General features: G+C 49.7%; 2 protein-coding genes across 10 annotated transcripts in view; both read right to left on the bottom strand.

Annotated features, from left to right (window-relative positions):
* Wbp1l (WW domain binding protein 1 like) overlaps positions 1-8,519 on the bottom strand; it is a 64,948-nt gene extending 56,429 nt beyond the window's left edge. For 2 of the 6 annotated variants that reach the window (XM_038328110.2, XM_038328135.2), the window contains exon 1: positions 7,055-7,236. In XM_038328110.2, coding sequence (XP_038184038.1) covers positions 7,055-7,144 — 90 coding nt within the window. In that variant the 5' untranslated portion in view covers positions 7,145-7,236. Of the gene's footprint in view, positions 1-253; positions 364-7,054; positions 7,237-7,351 lie in introns of those variants that run through there. The other 4 variants (XM_038328095.2, XM_038328126.2, XM_038328152.2 and 1 more) reach the window with 4 other exon arrangements.
* A 1,480-nt stretch (positions 8,520-9,999) lies between these two features.
* Sfxn2 (sideroflexin 2) overlaps positions 10,000-23,955 on the bottom strand; it is a 30,551-nt gene continuing 16,595 nt past the window's right edge. For 2 of the 4 annotated variants that reach the window (XM_038328170.2, XM_038328179.2), the window contains exons 2-12: positions 22,515-22,697; positions 22,186-22,356; positions 20,548-20,646; positions 17,797-17,872; positions 17,496-17,581; positions 15,686-15,746; positions 15,334-15,400; positions 14,795-14,844; positions 14,455-14,504; positions 13,666-13,713; positions 10,000-11,715 (exon numbers count right to left, since the gene is read on the bottom strand). In XM_038328170.2, coding sequence (XP_038184098.1) covers positions 11,616-11,715; positions 13,666-13,713; positions 14,455-14,504; positions 14,795-14,844; positions 15,334-15,400; positions 15,686-15,746; positions 17,496-17,581; positions 17,797-17,872; positions 20,548-20,646; positions 22,186-22,356; positions 22,515-22,675 — 969 coding nt within the window. In that variant the 5' untranslated portion in view covers positions 22,676-22,697 and the 3' untranslated portion in view covers positions 10,000-11,615. Of the gene's footprint in view, positions 11,716-13,665; positions 13,714-14,450; positions 14,505-14,794; positions 14,845-15,333; positions 15,401-15,685; positions 15,747-17,495; positions 17,582-17,796; positions 17,873-20,547; positions 20,647-22,185; positions 22,357-22,514; positions 22,698-23,955 lie in introns of all 4 variants that reach the window. The other 2 variants (XM_038328197.1, XM_038328190.2) reach the window with 2 other exon arrangements.

Genomic DNA, 23,955 nt, shown 5'->3' with positions numbered 1-23,955 from the left:
TCCAGTAGTCCTATGGCCAAAGACGAGCCAAGCCTTGGAGTGGAGAAAGGAAAAAGTTCTAAAGCCATGACTCAGTCAGACTTGGTTATGGGACCGTAGAGGACACTGAGAAAAGGAAGTAACTGGCCATGGGGCTTTCACTGCAGCAAAACCAAATTCTGTTCTTAAACCGAAACCGCAAGGGCAGATCAAAGCAAGAGGGAAGAAAGTTCAAGATGGGGTGAGTGGGAGGTGGGGGTGGAGGGGCCATCACCTGCACACTGAACCCGAGACCACAGACTGTTTCATCCAGATGTTTGATGTTGGCTGACTGGTGGAAGGAGTCACTGACTTCACAGCCATCACGTCAGTGCTCTAAACGGCCCATCTAGAACCTGCCACCAGGGCAGAAAGAAGGCTCAGTGGGAAGAAGAACCCACCTGGTAGGAGACTTCTATAAGTGACCTGTGCACATACACACAGAGACGACGACACAGTAAGTCAACGAAACCTGCAGCAGGCAGGTCGTCCGCACACTGCTCCTCTTGGAGGGGGCCTAACCTAAACTCTGGACAGCAGGCGCTGAGCCTAGAGGGTCTCCACCTCAGGCCAGACTGTCTCCTGGCTGCGGGGCACTGTCTTGAGCAGCATGAGATGGCTAGTGTACGCCTGGGTCTCACATATGGGATGCCAGCCACACTCTCAACACATCTCCAGGGGCTGGAGAGATGGCTCAGAGGTTAAGAGCATTGCCTGCTCTTCCAAAGGTCCTAAGTTCAATTCCCAGCAACCACATGGTGGCTCACAATTATCTGTAATGGGGTCTGGTGCCCTCTTCTGGTCTGCAGTCATACACACAGACAGAATATTGTATACATAATAAATAAATAAATAAATAAATAAATAAATAAATAAATAAATAATGCATCTCCAGACACTGGCAAACATCCTCTGTGCAAAATGACCCTTCGCAGAGAATCGTGATTTTAAAGCTGTAGACGCACCATGAACAGTGGTCTACACAGACAACCTACAGGAAAGACTAACTCCATATCCACGAGAGAGACTCGAGCAGGTCAAGTTCAACTCCAGACCTGGGTCCCTCGAGACAGGTGCCACTAGTGTGCCAACTACAGTGCACCCTGCAGACCAACAATAAGAGCAATGGCAATGAGGATTACTATCATGTTTAACCACTAAGTGCATTCTAAGAGTCTTTCTATAGATTGGATTTTCCCCTCATAAGTCTGTGAGACACATGCTAATGTTAGTCTCATTTTGAAGGGGAGGAAACTGAGGCAGAAGAATTAAGTAACTCGCTCAGTATTATCATATTTGGAACTCAGATGGCCTGACCACAGAGCCCATGACCCCATGACCTTCCCATGGTGTGGGGCTATGTCAAACTTATACGCAGGAAGCTGCTAGATCACACTGCCCACGACGGAGTCAACAGTTCCATGGAGCCATTCGGTGTAAAACAAACACTGCGCCACGTTGAAAAGCGGTCTGGCGGGTCCCTGAAAAGTCATCCAGAGCTACCAGTTGGCCCAGTAATTAGGATCCACACGGAACTGAAAACAGAAGCCAGCATAGCATACACTTGTAACCCCAGCACTGGGGAGACAGCGCAGGAGGGGTGCCACGAACTGCAGGCAGCTTGGCTACAAAGTGAGACCCTGTACCCATGAGCCACCAAAATGGCTCTGGAGGCAACGACGCCCACCATAGAGCCTGGCAATCCAGGTTTCGCCCCAGGACTCATCTGCAAGACAAGTCCTGAAGGTTGTCCTCCGACCGGCCATGCACAGGCACCCGAATGATGTATGCTCACACTTAACAAATGTGGGAGAAAATAAAAACAGTGTGTTTATGCAAAAACGTCTATACCACTGTTCCCTGTAGCATTATCCCTAATAGCTTCAAAGTGGAAACAGCCCAAACGACCACCAACTGATAAACAGATAAATATAATATATGGGGCATCCACGCCATAGAAAGAAACAAAGAGTCTAAAGAGATGGCTCAATGAGATGGAACACTTGTCCTGTAACCTAAGTTCAAATCTCCAGCAACCACACAAAATCCTGGGCAAAGTGTGAGCCTTGAAGCCAGCACTAGCAGGAGAAGTTAGGCCGATCCAAGAGCTCATTGTCCAGTTAGCATCGCCAAGGCAAGCTTCAGTTCATGAGACTGACTCAAGGCATAAGATGGGGCGGGGGTGACAATCCTGCTCAGGCTCCACTTATATGCGCATGGGCACATAGACCCAGACACTCATATGTGCGTACCACACGCAAACACCACATACAAAAAGAAATGAAGAATTGATACGTGCTACAACACAGGGCAACTATAAAGACATCCTGTTCAGTCCGGGTCCATGCTTTCTAAAAAACACACAGAACAGGCAAATCTAGGGAACCTGAAAGATGAGCAGCTACTGAGTGAGGGCTGGTGGAAAGGGAGGCAGGACGGGAAGCGAATGCTAATTGTTAGGGGCTTCCTTCTGAGGGTGAGAGCGATAAGATAATCTAAAATGTTAGAGCAGAAGTACTGGTGACATGATTCTAGGACCACATGGAAATAGGCAATTTATTATACAAGTTTTGTTGTTGTTTTTGAGACAGGGTCTTGTCGTGCCTGGCCTGGAACTCACTATGCAAACCAGACTGGCTTTGAATTCTATGTAAGTTTTTAAAGGTGTGAAAATATCATAATAATAATAAACCAGGCGGTGGTGGCGCACACCTTTAACTCCAGCCCTCGGGAGGCAGAGGCAGGCAGATCTCTGTGAGTTCAGGGCCAGCCTGGTCTACAAGGCAAGTTCTAGGATAGCCAGGGCTACAAAGAGAAACCATCTCAGAAAAATGAAACAAAACAAAAAGATATGAAAATTAAATATGGTTATAAACCCAGTTTCTCAGGTACCTTAGCCAAACGACAAGCACTGAGAGGCACTGAGCAGCTACTGAACTGCACTGCCCCGGCAGAGGTCACTTCCAACATCACAGAAAGAGCACAGCCTTAGACAAGAGCTCCTCAGCCCTTCACCAAAGCTGGCAGGGTCGCCCTCTCTGCTGCACCTGACTGCACTCGAAGCTTCCATGTAAGCCAGATGGTTTCTGATCCTGTCTCCTCCTGCACCGCGAACCCACAGTGGTCCAAACGCAGCTGTCTCTAGGAAACCTTCCCTGGCTGTTCAGCCCCAGCAGAGCCCAGTGCTCGCCCCTCGTCCTTGTTGCATCTCCACTGGAGAACAACCCTTCTGGATTATAATCTGTGTGCGTTATCCTCCTCCCCACTCCCAATTACCCCATCCTTGAGGTAAGAGATTCTCTTCCACATCTGACAATTCCCAGAACCTGCTGGAGTTCCAAAATGTCCACTAAATGGAATTCCAACAGGAAGGAAATGGTTTTTGATAAAATGCTCACTTTGGAATAATCTAACAGTCTACAAAAGCAAGGAAAAGGGGGCTAGATCCTGCAAGATACATACATACTGCACTACATAGTCCTAGTGTTCTACAAGAAGTAGTGACAGCTGACTGCCCTGAAAAGCTACGTGTGTGACCAGAGTTCAAGGTTATCCTACACCACACAGCAGGTTCAAGGCTGGCTTGGGCTGCAGGAAACCTTGCCTCCAGGTTACGAGAGAGAAAGCCTGGATGGAGCAGGCGTGTGGTGCTTCCTACATCCTAGTACTCAGAGGCTGAAGCATGAGCATCCCCACACGGCAGCCTGGGGATGGAGCAGTGGATCTAAACTCAACCTAAGACATGAGAGGGAAGTAAAGCTGACGTGAAATTGAGGGACACAGTGAGAAAAGGCAGGAACGGAGCCCATCTGAACTCAGTGTTTTGAAGGTGGCAGAGGAATTGTAAGGATGGCATCTATAGGTTGCACCCACACCACGGGCTGGACCATGTTATGAATATAGACATTGCTACTAAAACTTCATTTTAAACAACGTTGTCCGGTGTTCTGGTTTGATCTAAACATCAGAAGGAAAGCAACTCTACGTTATCTCGAGCATAAATTAACTAGAGGAGACAAACGCCAAGGCCTTCCTGTTTGCGACTGCAGCTTTTTTATTCTTTTCAGAGTCAAGGAATCTCATCTGTGAGTCACAACGCCCCGTGAGAGTCAGCCAGATGTTCTGAACTGCAGAAGTCCCCAGGCATTGAACTTTCCTGGTGCGCATGGCAAGAGACAACCGTAATGAAGATTCAGTAATGGGAAAAGTCACCTATTAATACATATAGTTCAGATATTCAGTGTGCGTGTAGCTGGGCATGGTGGTACACACCTGTAACCCCAGCCCTTGCAGGGGGAGGCAGGAGGATAGCGGGAAGTTGATGATCAGCCTGGACGGCTAATAAGACCCTGTCTAACTACACCCACCCACCCTCGCCATGGCCAAAACAGACCCCTACCAGGTGGCCCAGGGGGTATGGTGGTAGACTGCTAAACCCTACCAAAAAAAATAAACAGAAAAAGATGGCTTTTGACAGATTCGTTTCAGGGAGGGAGATAGTGAGGTACCACATTCCACACAGAGTTCACAGTGCCACCTGAGTGACCTAGAAATAAAGGCCTGACGGATTCCCAACAGATGTTCTCTGTGACAAACCAAAACTCAAAACAAAAACCCTAAATTGACTAAGCTGTGGTGGATTCAGAGTTAATAATTATATTGTAACTTCCATTCCAAAGGTTAAAAACCAAAACACCAATTTCACCATAGATATCTGGTATGATTGATTGGACAGCAGGCCACGGGGGGGAGGTGGGGGGAAGAGAAGGGGTGAGGTGGGAGTGTGGTCCTGTTGGTTGACGTTTGGAAAGCATAGGAAGGAGTGGGCAGCTCATAGCAAAACCTTTCCCTCTCTACCGGAACTGTAGTAACCACACAATAGCTATGGTTAGTGCTAGCACCCAACCAAATGGAACAAAATACAAAAGCCACCCTGTCCCCCAAGTACTGGAAGCGGCAGAAATCTAAGAAAGCAGCCTGCGAGTGACGAGCTGCATCAGAGTCTCACACTGAAGACCCTCCTCCAGCCTGCGAGTGACGAGCTGCATCAGAGCTTCACACTGAAGACCCCCCCTCCATATCTCGCCACCCCAGGCTCCAGGATGTGGCGGGAGGCACCGCTTCCCAGTTCTTTTCCTGGAAGAAGTGGACCAGTTCCTCCTAGCAGCAGGGCCATCTCCAAAGTCTCCACATCCCTAAAGGTGATTGAATGGCTTTAGGGAACAGTCCTCAGTGACAGCCACAGAAATGGGAAGCAGGTTCATTCCGGATTCTGTTCTGTCAATACCTATACTTGACTTCACCAGTCCTGCCTGATTATATTTCGATTAAGAAAACAAAGAACCTCAAGGTTAAAAGGCTTAAAAACTAAAGGGTTCCTTCCCTAGAAAGGAATACATTCAAGGTCATATCATGAGCTCTGTTTCTTTCACATATTATTTCCCAGATAATCATACCCCCCACTAAGACACTGCAACAGATAAGACGGCAAATAAACTGTAGGACACACATAAAGGGGTATATTATTTTGTCACAATGTAGATGAACCCCAGTATGTGAGAGAGATCAAACACCAAGGGCTCCACATTCTGGAGCATTCCACTGCACAGAATATCCAGAACAGGTAAATCCACAGGGGCACGGATGCAGACCACCGGTGGTCCAGGGCTGGGGCCAGGGCAGGGGCCGGGGTGGAGATAGGGAGTGATTGGTGAGAGGGACAGGCTTTCCTCTGGGCTGCACAACACCGGGAACGTACTGAATGCTGCTGGCCGCTTGGCTTTTAAACTCTTCATTTTGTTGTGTGAATTTCAACTCTCTTAAAAACCTATCAAACCCCAGAACTTGGGTAGCTGAAGGAAAAGGGTCTCGAGGTCAGGGCCAGCCTGACCTACATAGCAAGGCCCCGTCTCAAACAAAACAAAATACAATCATCTGTGGGTTTTGTTTTTTGTTTTAGGGAGAGGACACTCAGGAGCAAAACAAGATCCGTACATGAGAGGCTGTCCTTAAGCTCTGAGAGAGAGAGATAAAGTATTTTGCTAGCAATTTCTGCTCTTCATCAAAACATGAAGCTAAGTGTTAAGCTGTACAGGCTGTCCCCGCTGTCAGTGCATGTGAATGCTTTTCTGAAAAAAAAATAAAATAAAATAAAAAAGACAATGAAGGGATGAAAGGGGAGAGAATAAAATGACAGAACCTTTGCTAAATTTACCAGAGGGGGGGGGGGTTGATTCCCCTACTGCACCCCGCCCAAGTTGGCACCAAGAGTAAGGCTTCAATTAGGGTTTCGAAACGCCAGCCTGAGCTAGAATCAGCGCAAGCAAGCTTCCTTGCCTGGACAAAGAGCAAGCCACCCAGCAAGAAAAGCTAGGGTGCTCCATTTGCTGCAGATACTGGCATTATCAGCACCAGTGACCTGTTCTAACCAAGGCAGTCAGCCTAACAGCATGGTTCTCACAGCTCAGACGCACCCCTCCTCCTGAGGGGTTCCACTCTACTGCATCCCTCCTACCTTCCAAGAACCCTGTCTCCAACAACAGGCCACCAACGTGCCATGCCTTACAGCACTAAAAATAGAGCCAAGATGCTCAGAACTTTCCTTTGTCCAGCCTGAAATAAATATCCTGCTGGGCCCTTCTCCCTATGGGGCCAGTTCTGTAACCTGTGATCCCAACACACACTGGTGTGCACACAGTCTCTGGCTCCTGACTCCACTGCGGAGCTAGAAATGAGCCCCAGATGCGCCAGCGTGCACCGATATCCAGCATAGTTCCTCCAGCACACCTACCAAACCTGTCTTCTCAAAAGACCCTCAAGTCGCCTGGCACCATTGCCTCTGCCATCTTTCTGACATCCAAATCGTCACAGGTGTCCCTCAGCTAAACACCAAAGCCCCCTTCGCCCTGTCCACGCAAGGCATGGGCGTTCCTCTCGACAACACTCAACTCTTTGCAAACAACCCTCCTTGAGACCCCCTCCAGCCAGGCCTCGTCCACCCCGGACCCCCGGGCTGGCCCAGACGCCCTCCCCTTACCTGCGGGGGCTCAGCCCTGACTGACAGGGGGCTGGGCAGCGCCTGGAGGAGCAGGAGCGCCATGCCACCCAGGAGCCTTCTCCTCTCCATCCCCCTCCTGCTCCTGCTCCTCCGCCACGGCGCCGCCACCCCTCCTCCTCCCTCTCTTCTTCCCTCTGCTTCCTCCTTCCCTTCTTTTCCTGTTTCGCTCTCCCCCCCCCCCCCCCCCCTTCCGGCTCGGCTCCACCCCGCCCCAGGCCAAATGCCCTCCCAGATGCGGAGGACGGTCTCCAGCTCCCGCGCCTCATTGGCTCCTACCTTTCGTCCATTGGTCCAGAGAGCTGTGCGTCTAGTTCTAGTCCCAGCCCTCCTCGTGCAGGGTGATTTAGCCAATGAAAAGTGGGAGGAAGCCGGGCCATCTTGAATGCTGCGAGCTGCATTAAAGTGCAGTGCGCCCCGCCCCGCGGAGAGTGGCGGAAGTACCGAGAGCTGGGGACGAGACCATCCAGATGCATTGAAGAGGCTTGCTAGTGTAGCCATTTTGAGTGTGGCGGAAGTGTTAGGTTCCCACAGTTAGGGGGTGAGATAAGGAAAAGGGAAAAAAAGAGGTGGTAAGGTTTAATGATTCTAAAGGGTACTTCTAAAGGGTAAAACAATTGCAGCCTGACATTTTCTGGGGCCTTTTGTATTAAACTACAGGCAGCCCTATTATCAGGATGCCTTTTCCAATCCCACTGTCCAAGGAGCAGCTCAGATCCATTCGAATTCCCTATTCGGCCGTAATTCTATTAGAGACAGTGCTCTGCCCTCCCGAGTTTTAAGGACAAACCTCTAATGACTCTACTCGGAAACAGCTCTGATACCCACCACTCATCGCTTCAGCCTTGCTATCTTCCGGCTGAATGAAAATGACTATGCCCTGCAGAGTAGCCAGTTCTCCACCTCCTCAAATCCAGTCCACATTACTGGTTCACACAAACCCAAACATGATTACATAGCAGGTTCTCCCTTGACAATACTCACCCAGCTGGGTGGGGGATGTCCCGCTCTGTGGTAAATGGCTTGTATGGGCAAGGCCTTGAATTTAGTCCACAGTGTGAGCCACAAGGAAAAGAGAAAGGGAAGAGATATAGGGAGGGAAAGAGGGAAGAAAAAACAAAGACTAGACTTTAGCTGGCACACACCTTTAATTCCAGCAGAGGCAGGTGGATTCTGTGAGTTCAAGGCCAGCCTGGTCTACAAATGAGTGCTAGGACAGCCAGGACTTCGTTTCCCTGTCTCAGGAGCAAACACTATGGAGACAGGCATGCCAAGAGACTTGAAGATGTGGAAAGCTAAGGAAAGCTGATCTTTACAGAGAATACAGTGAGAACATTTTCTTAAGTTCTGATGTTGCTTTTCCAGTTTGTCTGTGGAATAGAAAAGCTGCAGTCAAGTCTCCCATTTTTAAAAAGCTGCTGGGGGGACTGGAGAGATGGCTCAGAGGTTAAGAGCACCGGCTGCTCTTCCAGAGGTCCTGAGTTCAATTCCCATCACCTATATGATGGCTAACATCGTCTATAATGAGATCTGGTGCCCTCTTCTGGCCTGGGGGCAGCCAGAACACTATACATAATAAATATATCTTTAAAAAAAGAGAAAAAGCTGGCTGGAAAATAGACTTTCCTGCTCATGTGCCAGCCAACATCAAACTTCCCCTTATAAAAGGAAGGAACCCTGTAAGCATGCTAAGCAGAGAAGCCGGAAACAGAAGGCCCATAGTGTGATCTGATTGGAAGGGGATGGGGCTGAGAGCCAGAGGAACTGCTAATGAACTTGGGGTTTGGGGGCGGGAGGAGGGATATTACTGGCAACAACGCTGCATCTTGGTGACTGGAAATTACTAAATCATACAATTTTTTTTTTTGTTTTTGTTTTTCAAGACAGGATTTCTCTGTGTCGACCAGGCTGGCCTCAAACCCACAGAGACTTGCCTGCCTCTACCTCCCCAAGTGCTGGGATTAAAGGTGTGTGCCACCACTTCCCAGCTTTAAACCATATAATTTAAAAGGATGAATTTGGCCAGGTGTGGAGGTGCACAGCTGTAATCTTAGCATTCACAAGTCTGAGCTGACAAGTGAGTCCAGGATAGCCTGGGCTCCCATCCCAAAGAAAACATAAGTTTCATGGTATGTGTGTTCCATTTTACAATTTAAAATGGGTGTGAAGCTAAACTGCAGCTGCAGTCTTCGCATCAAGGATGCGCTATCTTCTGGTGCAACCAGCATTACCAGGAAATGAGCACACCTGCACGATCTCAGGCTCCACCTGAAGAACTGCAAGCTGGGGCGAGCCTTTGCCCTTGTGTTTGCTCAGCATCTCCAAGTGGCCCTGGCATACATTTTTTTCCTCTTTTGAAGCAGGGCCTCTCTGTTGCATTGGCTGGCCTGGAATGTGCTATGTAGAGCAGGATAGGCTCAGACTCATGAAGAGCCACCTACCTCTGCTTTCCAAGTGCTGGAATTAAAGGTTTGCCCAGCCGGGTCTACTTTATGTTCCTAACAGCCACAACTACTGGATACAGAGACTTACGTTAAAACTTTATATGACACATATACAAAGTCCCTTTCGCATATTCTAGTTTTTCTTTTTATAACCTATTAAGAGATGTAAAACCATTTTCAGTTCCTAAATCCAGAGAGAGAGAGAGAGAGAAAGAGAGAGAGAGAGAGAGAGAGAGAGAGAGAGAGAGAGAGAGAGAGAGAGAGAACACAGGTGACTTTGGCTGTATCATGGCTCACCAATCCTCTAAGGCAGCACAAATCCCATTCTGGGAGACCAGTGGGGCATCAACACAGGTGGACAGATGGATTCAGAAAGGGTCCCTTACAGCTGTGAGATCCTCTGATGTGCCCAGCCAAAGTCAGACCATAGATCCTGCTTCCCATCAGGAGGTAGTAGCTTGGTTTGCAGAACAATGCTTCACGTTCTTTCAATCATTTATTCAATTCATAATGACAGCGTTTAAACAGAATCGGCAAATCTCACCAGACAAAACTGACCCCATATACACACTGACCCCAAGGAAGCTACAGTCCTCAGGGGGCTCAAGGAACAAGATAGGCGCCTAAGGGGCCCTTTGCTGCTTCTGGTCCTCTTGATTTCCTCTCAGAGGTGTCCGGGTACAGCTCCCCTGTCCTGTCAGGTACTCAGCAGTCTTTCTTTGACCTAACCTAATGGGTTCAGGGAAGTGAGGCCACCAGGAAATCATCCATTAAAATGTGTGGTAGGGCAGGTGCCGTCTCTCAGTGAGGGGACTTGTAAAACAGGCAAGGCAATGAGAGAAGAGACTTCTCTCAGAATAAGGGTCCCAGAATAGACCTAGACATGATTTTAGACAGAATAAAGTCATCATCAGAGGGCTAGAACTTGATGCCCACATAACTTTGGTGAAATGGCTGTTTGGCTGTACAGTCTGAAGAAGGCTCTTTGGTCCTGGCTGAATTGTGCTCTGGTATCCAAGCAAAGCTTCCCTTTCCTATCAGTACACACCAGTCCCTGGTTTTTGACCTATCGGGCTGAGGACAGGAACTATTTGTCCAGTTTTCTGTCCTGTTGTAGTTATCTCTCAGCGCCTGAAAAACTCAAGTCTAGCAGCGCTCCATGGAGGCACCCCAGTCAGGGCACATGGGGCAGGGTTGAGAGGAATCCCCAGGGGACAGAGTGACCCTCTTCTGTTCCTGAGTAGGAGCTGCAGAGATGCTCTTTCAGAGGACCTGGGTTGGATTTCTAGCACCCATGTGATGGTTCACAGTAGTAATTCCAGTCCCAGAGGATCTGACACCCTCTTCGGACCTCTGTGGACACTGGTGCAGAGAGACACACATGAAGGCAAAACATCCATACACATAAAAATAAAAATAAAATGATAAGAACCCTTTTCAAGAATCACACAGGTAAACATTTCCCTTGCTTGAGAAGGAGGAAGTGGGAGGAAGGAGGAGAGGGACTCAATACATCTGCGGTCCTGACTGGACAGGAGCCACAGGTCTCCTAATTACTCCACACTGTGTCTCCTAGACACCAGCAGCTTCCGCTGAGATGGGCTCAGCTTCTGGTCCCAAAGGACAGGGATAAAGGACAAAACGGACGGAATATTTTTGTCCTTGTTCCCTCCCCTATTTTTTTTTTTTGAGACATTATCTCTAACTCAGGCTAGCCTCAAATTCTCCATGTACCTAAGGTTGACTTTGAACTTCTAATGCTCCTGCCTCCACCTCCCAAGTACAAGGATTGCATGCATGTACAACCATGCCTGAAACACATGGCGCTAAGGATTAAATCCAGGGCTTTGTGGAATCTAGGCAAACACTACCAACTGAGCTACATCCCCAACCACCTTGATTCCCCTTTTGAATTTTTATCCTTGGGAATCCCAAAAAAATGGGTGTTTATATAGAAACAGGAATCCTCTCCCCACCCACCTACTCTATCTCCCAGTCTAGCCTGGCTTTCAAAGAGGAATGTGGACACAGCTGTGCACAGCTGCCAGCAAAAGCTGGTCCATACAGGGTATGGATTGGCCCCTGCAGGTGAAGAGCACTTAGAGACCCTTATTAAAGTAGGCAAAGAGGACTTGTTCTCCATGCTTGGCCTTGATGGTGTCCTGCAGCTCTGGTTCTAGATAGGAAACTGGTAATTCGCTGAAAAGAAAACCAAAACAGGGTTATGAGGATGCTATTATCCAAAACAATCAGCAATTCACCCTGAGAAAAAAGCCCACCCTACATGTCACCTCTAGGAAGCCCATCCTAGAGAGCATTAACTATTAACTTGGCACAACCTAAAGTCACTGAAAAGAGGGGTCTCAGCTGAGTGACTTCTTTACCAAGCTGGTCTGTGGGCATGTCTGTGAGGAACTGTCTTGATTGCTGACTAATATGGGAGCACCTGGGCCATTGTGGGTTGCGCCATTCCCTGGGCTTCATGAAAAAACTAAGCATGAGCCAGTGTGAACACACCGGCAACCACCGTGTGAACACGCAGGCAACCACCGTGTGAACACGCAGGCAACCACTGTGTGAACATGCAGGCAACCACCGTGCCCCGTGGTTTCCGCTTCAAGCTCCTGTTTGAGTTCTCGCCCTGGTTCCCTGCCCACCTTGACACAGATGTACAAGGCTCCCCTTGGGAACCTGTCTCCCTGAAAGAGATTTCACACTGTTCTACAGGACGAGGCCAGGGCTACTTAGGGTGCACATCATTCTGGGCCCTGCCAACACCAGCAGATACCAAAACACACATGAATGAGAAATAAGGAGACAAAACCTCCTTCCCCAGAGTCATTCTTAGTCATGGTGTCTGTCACAGCAACAGAGCAACCCTAGTGAAGAACCCTTCTGGTTTGTCAGACCATGCCACCCTTTTGTGTGTATGCAAGTATGTATATGCATGTGTATGTGTGCGCACACGTGTACAGGGGCCAGAGATTAACTGTCCCCAGTTTTATTGTTTGGAGACAGGATCTCTTCTTACTGAACCTGGAACTCACCAATTTTCAGCTAGGCTGGCTGTCAACGAGCTTCAGGGATCTGCCTGTCTATGCCTCCCTAACACTGGGGTTACAGGCACACACACTGGGGTTACAGGCAAACACAGTGGGGTTACAGGCACATACTGCTGCACCCAGGGTTTTTGGGGGTTTGTTTTCAGCCAGCTTTTTTAACATGGGTCTGGGGAATCTGACTCAACTCCGAGGGCTTGCGTGGCAAGCACTTTACCAACTGAGCCATCTCAGACCTTTTCTTAAAGTTTTAAGACAGGGGTTGTTATAAAGAAAAAATTAAATTGCTTTTGCTTGCTAGGGTCTATATATCTCAGGCTGGCCTTGAACTCTTGATCCTCCTGCTTTAGCCCTGTGCCCTACCCGCAGTGTGGAATTACGAGCTCAAACTATGCACTCATCTAATTCCTGATTTTTCCAGCCAAAACTGTTACTGGCCTTTGTGAGTCAGAATAAATGTTACATTTCACCTCTAAATCAACCTGGACTAAAGCTCTCAGTCTGTCTTTCCCACAAGCTTGTAATCACAGTGCTCAGGACTCTGGAGGTGACTGGCAAGTGGCCAGAGAACCCATACAGAGGGCAGGATGGCTACTATCTCAGGTCATGTGGCAGCTACACCTGTTTCCTGGAACCAGCCTCCAGCTGACCCCAGGCTGGGGTCCCTTTCCGTCATCTCTACTCCCACCCTCCCTTCCAGGAAACACAGAAGCACCTGAGAAATACAAGGCTGTGTGCCTAGGGAACACGAGCCAGGAGCAGAAGAACCGCCTTGTTCAACCTCAGAGACCAGAGCCAGCCTGAAGTGGCCTTCCTCCACTCACCAAGCAGGGTAAGTCTCCAGGTGCCTGCCCCCCACCATCTCTCCAAGGCGCTGGGCGGGAGCAACTCTTACTCCTGGCTTCTCCCCCAGCCCCTCAGAGACCTGACTGGTGTGCCATTCACCCAGCGTAAAAAGGCCAGAGTTGAGGTGGGTGGGCACCTGTCCTTAGAAACATCTATTGTCCCATGTGTCCCTCTCTCTCAGCAGGTCAGCGGGGAGCAGAGCAGAGCATTTGATAAAACAAAGCAGGCAACAAATGGCTGATACCATTCCTGAGGGAAGAGCCCACACGCCACTGGCACCATGAAGAGGAGGCTGTAAGAAAGGAGAAGAGTGTCAGGGACGTGACCCTGAGGCCTGGCCACACCCTACCCCGAGCCCACACAGCTGGCTAGAGGGAACTCTAGCCTTTCTCTAGGCCCTGTTTTGTTTTAACACAGGGTCTCGGAGCCCAGGGGCAGGGGCTGGCTGAGGCTGATCTTCAACTGATTCTCCTACCTCTACTGGGGTGACTACCTGTGTGCCCTCACCCTGGTCAGGGTCTTGTACACACTAGGCAAGTACTCTACCACTGAGCTGTAGTCCAGAAAACTCACTGGACTTGGTGATAAAAACCAATGTCCCTCCCTCACACCAACCTCTACTTCACACCCATATTCCAACCTGGAAAGAAAACAGCGCTGTACCTAAGAATGGTAAACTGGAGACTCCAAGGTCACAGTCACCTGTGCCACACGGGGAAAGGGACTGTCACCAGGAGGGCACAACTAATGGTATCAGTCAATGGCCAAGTCCCTAAGGACACTGACGTGAAGTGCCATTTTTCCTGTACATGAGGCTGGGATGTGCGACAGGCCCAACCAACCACTGCCTCCTCATTCTTAGGTCTTCTGGAAAACTGCTCTAGACCTGAGGGAGAGGGAAGCCTGGGAAGAAGTCGAGCTTGGCCGTCCGGGTGCTAGACATGACATGAGCCACTTCTGAAGACGGGTCAGAAGACAGGTCCCAGGTGCTCCAGCCAGCAAAGACCCCAGAACACCAACACCACATACTCACAAGCAGCCACACAGCAAGACCTGCAGCGGAGCGTGCAGCACTCCGACTTTCTGCACAAAACAAGAGAAAAACAGAGAGATCCCCATGGGACTCAGACACCTGCAGCAGACCCGGCACCTACGCCCCCACTAGCTAGCATGAAGTCTAGGACTTGCTGCCCTCATGGGGAGAAGGGCTTCTCCCGGCTCTCTGCAGACAGGGTCAGGAGGCCTGTTTTCATATCTGAAACAGGAATTGACAGAGATGGGGACTAGCTCTACTAGAGTAAGATGGGGTGGTGGCTGTTGGGAAGGAGGGGAGGGCCAGTTGTTGGGGCTCTAGGCAGGGAGACCCCGCCTACCTTCATCAGCCGCAGAGGCTCCAGCCGCTCCATGATGACAGGTAGTAAGACTGGAAGAGACAGGGCAGCTGAGAGGAGGAATGGTAGGCTCTCCCCAAGCCCCACTGCTGGTCATACCTCAGACCTCAACGCCACTGGGAGAAAACAGAGCCTGCATGGGCACTGCTACCCAGACTCTCCCCAAGTCCCAGAGAAAGATGCTGCCCGAAAATCTGTTCACAGTAACAGAAGGCAGACACACTTCAGGCCTGGACCCGAACCATCCTTCTCAAATCGAAAAATGGTAGACTGCATCTACCACTGTCTCCCAGGGACCACCCCCCACTGTTGCTTAGTGAATATCAACTAAATGAAGTTAACCTGCTCCCCCAAATCAGAGGAACTGATATTCTAAAAACACCTGTGTTTCCCTGGGCTTTCAGCTTTCAAAGAAAACACCTTGAGAAGGCATCCCACCTCCCACTTGAAAGCTGAAGTAACCGAGGCCTCTGCCAGATATTCAAGGGTGCCCCCAGGATAGGAGGTGTTTCCCATCTTACTCATGCCAGGGGCAGCCATAGTAATCCGAGAAATAACCACCTGGGTGATGCCCACAGCCGCAGCTCTCTGAGGACAGAGAAGAGATGTCAGGAAGCACTCAGTCGGTGGGTGTGGGCTATGAGGGAAGTCAGGTTCGTGCCCAAGTCTGAGCAGAGCAGGCAAAGGAGATGGGATGGTCCCCCCAACCCTCCCACCTAAATGATGCTGGAAGCCTGTTCTAAACAAAGAAATGAGGGGGATTTAAGAGAAAATGAGGACAGGAAAAGTCTTCCAAACCCACAGTGGCACCCAGGTCATGTGCGATCACCTAGGAGGGGACAGGGTTTGAGGAGAAGTCTCTCCTCTGCTCACCTGAGAATGGCCAAGCTCATTTTGGTCCCTGTCCTTCACACAGATGCCCTGGATGAGTTCCCTAGACAAAAGAAGTTTCTGGGCTTTAGGAAACAGGTGCTGGGAATCTGCCTGGCATGTGACACATCAGGTTACCAGTGCCAAGGGACCAATGCTCTAGGAAGCTCCTCCCTTCTTTCTTCAGTCCAGGGAATGGTACCTGACAAGCGACCCTCAGGAGCAGCCAAGAAAGCCAGCCCCAGGTCCACTGCCTCGGTGGACTCCTGAAGCTACAGGTCACATGTGTGACCTTGAGGACGGTCTTTTACCCTTCAAAGCCTCTGTGTTCCTCATGTGGAGGATGAGGACAATCCTGGCACCACTTCACGGAACCTAATGAGAATCGTAGGAGCTCCTGACCAGGTTCTGAGTCCAGTACCTGACTTAGTATCCACTGCCCAAATAGTACCTATTCTGTTCACAGACAAGCGCGACTCGCTGGTTGGAGACCAGGATGGGTCGCCACACTCATGCATCTGCTGAGAGAGCTAGGCGGAGAAAGGCAAGCAGAGTGGAAGGATGTGCGTGCAAGATTCTAGAAGCTCTTTCTCCGAGGGCTGCTGTGGTAAACCTCCATCTGCCAACAAGACGTGCCCGTAGATATAGACGTGATGGCAATGGCGTCAAAGAGAAACAGTCCTCATGTCACTTAAGTTCTAGAAAAATACAAAAAGAAAAAGCAAAGAAACAGAAACTGGGCCGGAGAAGCAGCTCCATAGCCACTGTGGCTAGTGTGCTCGAGGCTCTGGGCTCAACACCCAGCACGGCAAAGAGGAAAAGAAGAAGAAGAAGCCATCCCTGTAGCACACGACTGCGACCCCAGCAGAGGCAGAGGCAGGAAATCAAGGCAAGCTCAAGGTCAGCCTGGCCTACAGTGTGTTCCAGGCCAACCAGGAGTACACAGTGAAACCCTGCCTCAAAAAACAGAAATAGTACTGGGGAGACGGCCCAGAGGAGAAGAGGACTTATTGTTCTCACAGAGGACCCAAGTTTGGTTCCCAGCACCCACAGCAGGCAGCTCATAACTGCCTATGACCCAGGGGAGTTTGATACATTGAGTCCAGTCTGTGTGGGCACCTGCACTCATTACACATACATACATACACATAATTAAAATCTTTAGCCAGGCATGGTAGCAAAGGCCTTTAATCCCAGAACTGTGGAGGCAGAGGCAGATGAATCTCTGTAAATTCAAGGCCAGCTTGAGCTAAATAGTGAGCTCCCAAGTCAGCCAAGAATACAAAGTGAGTCCCTCTGGGGGTGGGGGTGGGGAACCTCTTAAAGGAAACTCTAAGATAGAATCAGGTTTTTTGAAGAGAGCATAGCTCCTGGGCACATCCACCTCTTCCCCTGGCTTCTCTGAGCGCCTGGGTATTGTTCTATTGCCACTTTCCCTCCATTAAGCCAGTCTGAGGGCTTGGGAAGTAGGCAGAGTTCACAGCTTTGACAGGATCTAAGCTAGGGAGGTAGCTTTAGGGACAGAGCGCTTGCCTAGCATAGATGAGGCATTGGGCTCAATCCCCAGCACTACCAATAAAAGCCATCTGGTCCACATGTCCACCTCACATCACATATGACACACTATATTTAAATCACCCATCATTCTTTGGGCCATTACAGAGGAATGGCCGCCCTTGAGAACCTTCAGAGGCTGGGTCCATTGGTCTTCTCCGTCCTACCTCAGTCCCAGGAAACTAGTGGCTCACTGCCTTGCTCCCTCCCCTTCCCTGCTAACCCCTTTACGGAGAGGAACAAGGCTCCCTGTACTCACTGCTGTCGCATCATTGGGATATTGACACAGTTAGCTGCAGCCACAGCGGCAAAGGGCACCCATCGGGCCACCAAGGGTGGAGCTCTCTGTTGGAGGCAGGGAATAATGGAAGTTACTCAAGCTCATGCAAAGGTGAGGGTAGAAAAGGCTTTGGATTACATAGGAAGAGAGGCAAGGCTGACTTGTCCAGACATCCACTCTGGGATCCTCAAACTCCTGTACCGAGCCAAGAAAGCTGTTTTCGCTAGGCCTTTGCTGCCCCCTGGTGGCCGCTGTGCTCACAAGCCCCAGCCATACATACCTTTGTCCACATATTCATGCCCACCGCAGTGGCCACCGCAGTGGTGGTAGCTGTGAAGTAGGAGAGCGCCATCTGCCTAGTGGAAGAGAAATGTCAGATGGATGAATGCATAGGTGCTGGGAGTGGTGTCCACGGTGGCTGAGGCAAGGCCAGGGACTTCAGTGAGAAACTCTAGCAATGGAGTTTCGGGGCCTGTGGTCTGTCTCTAGAGCCATCTCAGACTTTGTTTCCATCACTCAATGCCGGACCCTTGGTCCTCCTTCAGTACCTTAAACACCTCACACTTCTTCCTGTCTCAGGACCGATGCACACTGCTGCTCTTGTCTACAGAACACTCCTGGGCTCCTACATGCCTGCATCCATATATTGGCTAGTTTTGTGTCAACTTGATACAAGCTAAAGTCATCTGAGAGAAGGGAACCTCAATTAAGAAAATGCCTCCAGCTGGGCAGTAGTAGTGCATGCCTTTAATCCCAGCACTTGGGAGACAGAAGCAGGGGGGATCTCTGAGTTCAAGGGCAGCAAGTTCCAGGACAGCCAGGTATACACAAAATAATCCTGTCTCAAAAAATGAAAGAAAGGAAGAAAGGAAGGAGGTAGAGAGGAAGGGATGGAGGGAAGGAGGGAGAGAGGGAGGGAGGGAGGGAAGGAAGGAGGGAGGGAGGGAAGGAAGGAAGGAAGGAAGGAAAGAAAGAAAGAAAGAAAGAAAGAAAGAAAGAAAGAAAGAAAGAAAGAAAGAAAGAAAGAAAGATGTCTCCAAGACCAGGCTGTAGGCAAGTCCAGTAGGACATTTTTTTTTCTTTCCGAGACAAGGTTTCTTTGTGTAGCCCTGGCTGTCCTGGAACTCACTATGGAGACCAGGCTGGTCTTGATCTCAGAGATTTGCCTGCCTCTGGCTTCTGAGTGGGATTAAAGGTGCACATCACCACTGCCCATCTTAGGGCACTTTCTTAATTAGTGACTGATCAGGGAGGGCCTAACACTTTGTGGGTGCAGCCATTCTGGGTTCTGCAAGGAAACTGAGATAGACAGAGGGAGGAAGCCAGTAAGTACCCTCCATGGCCTCTGTATCAGCTCCTACCCTCAGGCTCCTGCCCTCACTGCTGCTAATGATAAGTTGTTATGTCAAACTGTGAGGGAAATAAACTCTTTCCTCCCCAAGTTTAGTTTCATGAAGGAGTTTCATCAAAAGCAATAGACTGAGACTGATTAACTAACTAAGACAACCCTTATCTTTTAGAACCCAAGTGGATGCCACCTCTACAGAAGGGATTTCCCAAGGGGCCTCTCTGAAGAGAGCTGTCCTGCCACGCCTTTCATCGCCCTAACTACAGAATCGCAATGTGAGTTCACTGGGTTTGTTTTGCTAGGAGACTTTTCTGCAAGTTTGGTTTGGTAGGTCCTGAGACAGGATCTCAGTATGTGGCCCTGTAACTGCTACACAAATCGAGCTGGCCTTGAACTCATAGAGATCTCAAACAGGACTGCTTACTTACCAGGCACCTCAAGCTTCTAGAATCTTGCCTGGTACATAAAACACACTCAGGAAAATTCTGGACCTCAGTGGTTAAGAGGACTTGCTGCTCTTCCCGAGGACTGAAGTTCAATCCTCAGCTCCCACATGGGATGACCCAGAACTACCCAGAACTCCAGCTCCAGGGATCTAACTCCCTCCTCTGGCTTCTGCAGACATCTTCACACATGTGAAGAATAGAAACACCACACACACATACACACACACACACACACACACACACACACACACACAAACACAAACACAAATAAAGATAAATCTTGGGATAGGAGAGAGGTCTCAGTGGTTTGGAGCATTTTTTTTCTTTAGTTTTTAAGACAGGGCCTCATTCTGTAGCTCAGGCTATCCAGAAACTCAGAGGTGCCCCTGCCCCTGCCTCCTGAGTGCTGAGATTAAAGACATGAGCTACTACACTCAGCTTGACTTTTTGTTTTTTATTTTAAAATTACGTGTGTGTACATGCGTGCATGCCCATAGAGGCCAGAGGTCAGATGTCCCTGGAGCTGGAGCACCTGATACAGGTGCTAAAAATTGGACCTAGGGGCTCTGGAAGAGCACCTGCTCCCGTGGTGTAGTGGTTAGTGCTCTGGACGGGCTCTGAAGAGCAGTCCAGGCTCTTAACTACTGAGCCATCTGTAAAGCCCAGGGCACTTGCTGCTCTTGCAGTGGGCCGGCGTTTGATTCTGAGCATGCACATGGTAGCTCACAACCATCCATAACTCCAGTTCCAGGGGATCCCATGCCCTCTCTGACATCTGTAGGCACCGGTGTGCATGTGATATGCATACATACATGCAGGCAAAATACTCATAAAATAAAATAAAATAAATCTAAAAAGTAAATCTTTAAAAGAGAAATGAAAGCTGGGCAGTGGTGGTGCACTTCTTTAATTTAATCCCAACACTCAGGAGGCTGAGGCAAGCGGATCTCTGTGAGTTCAAGGCCAGCTTGGTCTACAGAGCAAGTTCTAGGACAGCCAGAGCTACACAGAGAAACCTTATCTCAAAACAAAACAAAAGAATAACATATTAGTCAAATGAATGATCATTTTAAAATAGTCTGGGAAGAAGATACTCTCAGTTCTGAATATTTCAAACACTGGGAAATGGTACCCCAGCCACCTGCCGGAGTGGGCCCCAGCCAGGAGCAAGGACAGTCTAAGAGCAGAGGGCTGCTCCTGCTCAGGAAGAGGACAGCCTTCATTTCACGTCTCCTACCTGACTGACGTGGGGGAAGCCGCATTCCTGTTGGTGTAGTTGACTAAGGCATTGAAGGACTGGTTCACCCACTGCCAGAAGATTACCGCAGGCATTGTCCTACGAGCAAGGAAGACCAGGAGGGATGAGAGGGAGGCCGGGGCTGTGCTGCACCACAGCATCAGTAGTTCCTAAACTACTCCCATCCTTTCTTATAGCCTGGGGTTCTGGATGGGATGAGCCCTTTGCCTGGACTCTCCCCCCTTCCCTTCACACAGGGGCAAAATCCTGCTCTGTTGAGATGCTTTTCTTCTTGGAATTTTTCTGTTCCTTCTTCCGCCCCTCCTGAGACAGTCATTCCATGTGTCCTGTTTCCATGACTCTTCCCCCAACCTACCACTTCCCAATCTCCATGCTGTTCTGTGTCTCCAGGAGGGGAGAGCCTAAAGTCCTTCATCCCTGGCACTGGCCCAAGGCATAGCTCAACAACTAACTAAATGAATACACAGGGTTGGAGGACTCAGCGGGTGGAGATGGGGAGAGAGTCATACCCCGAAATCTTACTCCCTTCCCAACCAAGCAGAGCAAGAATGGGGCCTTTTCTTTTTTCATTTGGATGTCACATTCAAAACATAAAGCCACTGTGGAATTTTTACTTAAGAACCTAGGAGGAGCCGGGCGGTGGTGGCGCACGCCTTTAATCCCAGCACTCGGGAGGCAGAGGAAGACGGACCTCTGTGAGTTCAAGGCCAGCCTGGACTACAAGAGCTAGTTCCAGGACCGGCTCCAAAAAAGCCACAGAGAAACTCTGTCTCGAAAAACCAAAAAAAAAAAAAAAAAAAAAAAAAAAAAAAAAAGAACCTAGGAGAAGGGTTGGAGAGATGGTTCAGCAGTTAGCATCAACTGCTCTTCCAGAGGTCCCAGATTCAACTCCCAGCAACACATGGCAGCTCACAGCTGTCTGTAACTCCAGTTCTAGGGGACCTGACACCCTCACACAGACACACAGGCAGGCGAAACACCAATGCACATAAAACAAAAATAAAAATTATAAGAAGAAGAAGAAGAAGAGGAAGAGGAAGAGGAAGAGGAAGAGGAAGAGGCAGGATGGCGCACGCCTTTAATCCCAGCACCTGGGAGGCAGAGGCAGGTGGATCTCTCTGTAGACCAGCCTGGTTTTAGGGCAGCTAGAGCTAAAATGAGAAGCCCTATCTTCAAGAAAAAAAAGGAAAAAATAAGAGACTTAATCTTTTAGTCTAAGTACTCTGGCGGGCAGTTTGAGTCTCTGTGAGTTTAAAGCCAGCCTAGTCTACATAGAGTTCTAGGCCAGCTAGGGCTGCATAGTGAGACTCTGTCTCAAAATAACAATAATGATGATACTAATAATACAAAAAGCCTAGCCTGGATAATCCACTGAGGAGGAGGTCTGCTCCGGCAGCAGCAGCAGCCCCCACAGGCTGACTGTGGCTGTGAACGGTTACTCAGCCTCTAGCGACCCATCTAGCAAAGGGAACTGAAAACAGCACCTGTGTGTGTAGGGCTTGAGAATGAAAAGTCCTCTCAGGCAGAGTTTAGCACAGTGCTCAGCATCTGGTAAGGGACCAACCAAGAGGACTGTTATTCCACGGGCTCCCCCCACCCCCCGCCATGTCAGCTCACCTGTAGAACTGCAGCATGAAGCCTGTGATGAGCATGCCCCCGGGGACCTGGAAGGACATCCGCCCAATGACGTTCATCTTCTCCCCGGTGTCAGGGTGGAAAGCAGAGTCATACAGCTTCTTGGCATACAGCAGCTGCTCCACCTGAGTGCCAGGGGGCACAAGTCCCATCCTGTCATGAATAACAACAGCAGTGACCACCTGACCTGACGATCCCTGTCTCCTAGTCTCCCTGCTCTTCTCCTTCCTTCCCAAGACCTCTGCCCACTCCTTCCCTCAGAGAGCGATGCTGAGCTGGCACCTCCAGCCCCTCCCCCGCCCACCCCTCACCTGCTCTTCTCAACCATCGCCTTGGCCCAGTCCAGTTCCTGCTCTGATGCAAAGACGGTGCGAGGATCCGTGATGTTAAAGAAGTGCTTCACGCGGCCCAGGAACATGCGCTGATCCCAACGGGGCGCATCAATGTTAAAGCCAGACAGGTCAGCCTCCATATTGCCCACATACAACCTAAGACTTAAGAACAAAGAGAATGAGAGCTGACCCCTACCTGAATCAGTTTGCCCAGAGGCCCTGGCAGCCATAGACTGTCTGCTTTTGCCAGACCCTAGGCATCCCCTGTGAGGATCTAGGGGCCCTATGAATGGCAATCAAACTAGGCAATTGGCAACAAGCGTTTCCCGGGACCGTGTTAGTGGCCAGGCCTGTGCTTGATCACACTATGGGAGGCAGTCTCTGCCCCAGAAGAGCTCAGTCTGACTAGGCGATGAAAGAACACCACGAACGAGCATAATATCCCCTGGTACTCCAAGAAGGGAGATAGGAAAAGTGGCCATCCTGAAATAGAATAGAAGCTCTCCGCTCTTCACCAGGCCCGCCTTCAGAGAAACTCTTTTACCACAGCCTAACCACCATGGCAGGGAATACATAGTAGCAGGCGTAGGAGTGAGGTAGCTGGGCACACTGTGTCTGCAGTCAGGAAACAGAGAGATAAATGCTGGTGCCCAGTCTCCTCTAGCCTTTCCACCTCACCTACAGGGGCTGAGGAGTGCGGCCCCAGAAACATCTGTGGAATATGCAGAGTGAAGGCTCACTAGGAGGCACACCAGACATCTGTCTGATCTCAACCCCCCTCTAAAGCTTTCCCCTAAGCGTTCATGGCCCTGTTACTCCTGCATTTTGGATGCCCAAAAATCTACAAGGACAATTCTAATTCTGCTACGGGTTCAAGACGTAGTCCGGCTCCTTCTGTCCGCCGCTGTGGTGGCCTCTGCGCACTTTGCCAACCAAACTCGGGAAAACAAGTCCATAGGTAGTTGTAACAGCAGAGGCTCTCTCCTTTCAAATGGATTTGCATTTTCACCAAGTGGAGCCTTGGTTGGGTAAGCCTTTCTTATTATCCCAGTGACAAAGAGCAGGGGTTTCTCTCTAATGACACTGTCTAGAAGCTTTCTACCCTGTATCCCTGTTTCTCATATCAGTCGGCTTTCTCTCACGGTAGCTCTAAGATCTGTGAGCAATAACCATGACACAGCCTCAATGCTATATTGCCTTGAAATTTCTCCAAATAACTTAGTCAATGACCTTTTAATTTGGCCTCACTCAAACTTTCAAAATATGACCAGAATGCGTATTAATTGCCAGAATGGAACATGAATGATTTCTAGCCCCGTTCCCAGTGGGGTCTTCGTTCCCTTCTGGAAGCATGGGAGGTGGGCTTCCACTGTCTGCATTATCTGGGCTTTCTTGGGTTCCAAACTCCAACCAAAATGAC

Source organism: Arvicola amphibius, chromosome 1, assembly GCF_903992535.2.
Source record: "Arvicola amphibius chromosome 1, mArvAmp1.2, whole genome shotgun sequence".
Lineage (NCBI taxonomy): Eukaryota > Metazoa > Chordata > Mammalia > Rodentia > Cricetidae > Arvicola > Arvicola amphibius.
The sequence above is the reverse complement of the archived record's forward strand: the minus strand, read 5'-3'. Positions and strand labels throughout refer to the sequence as shown.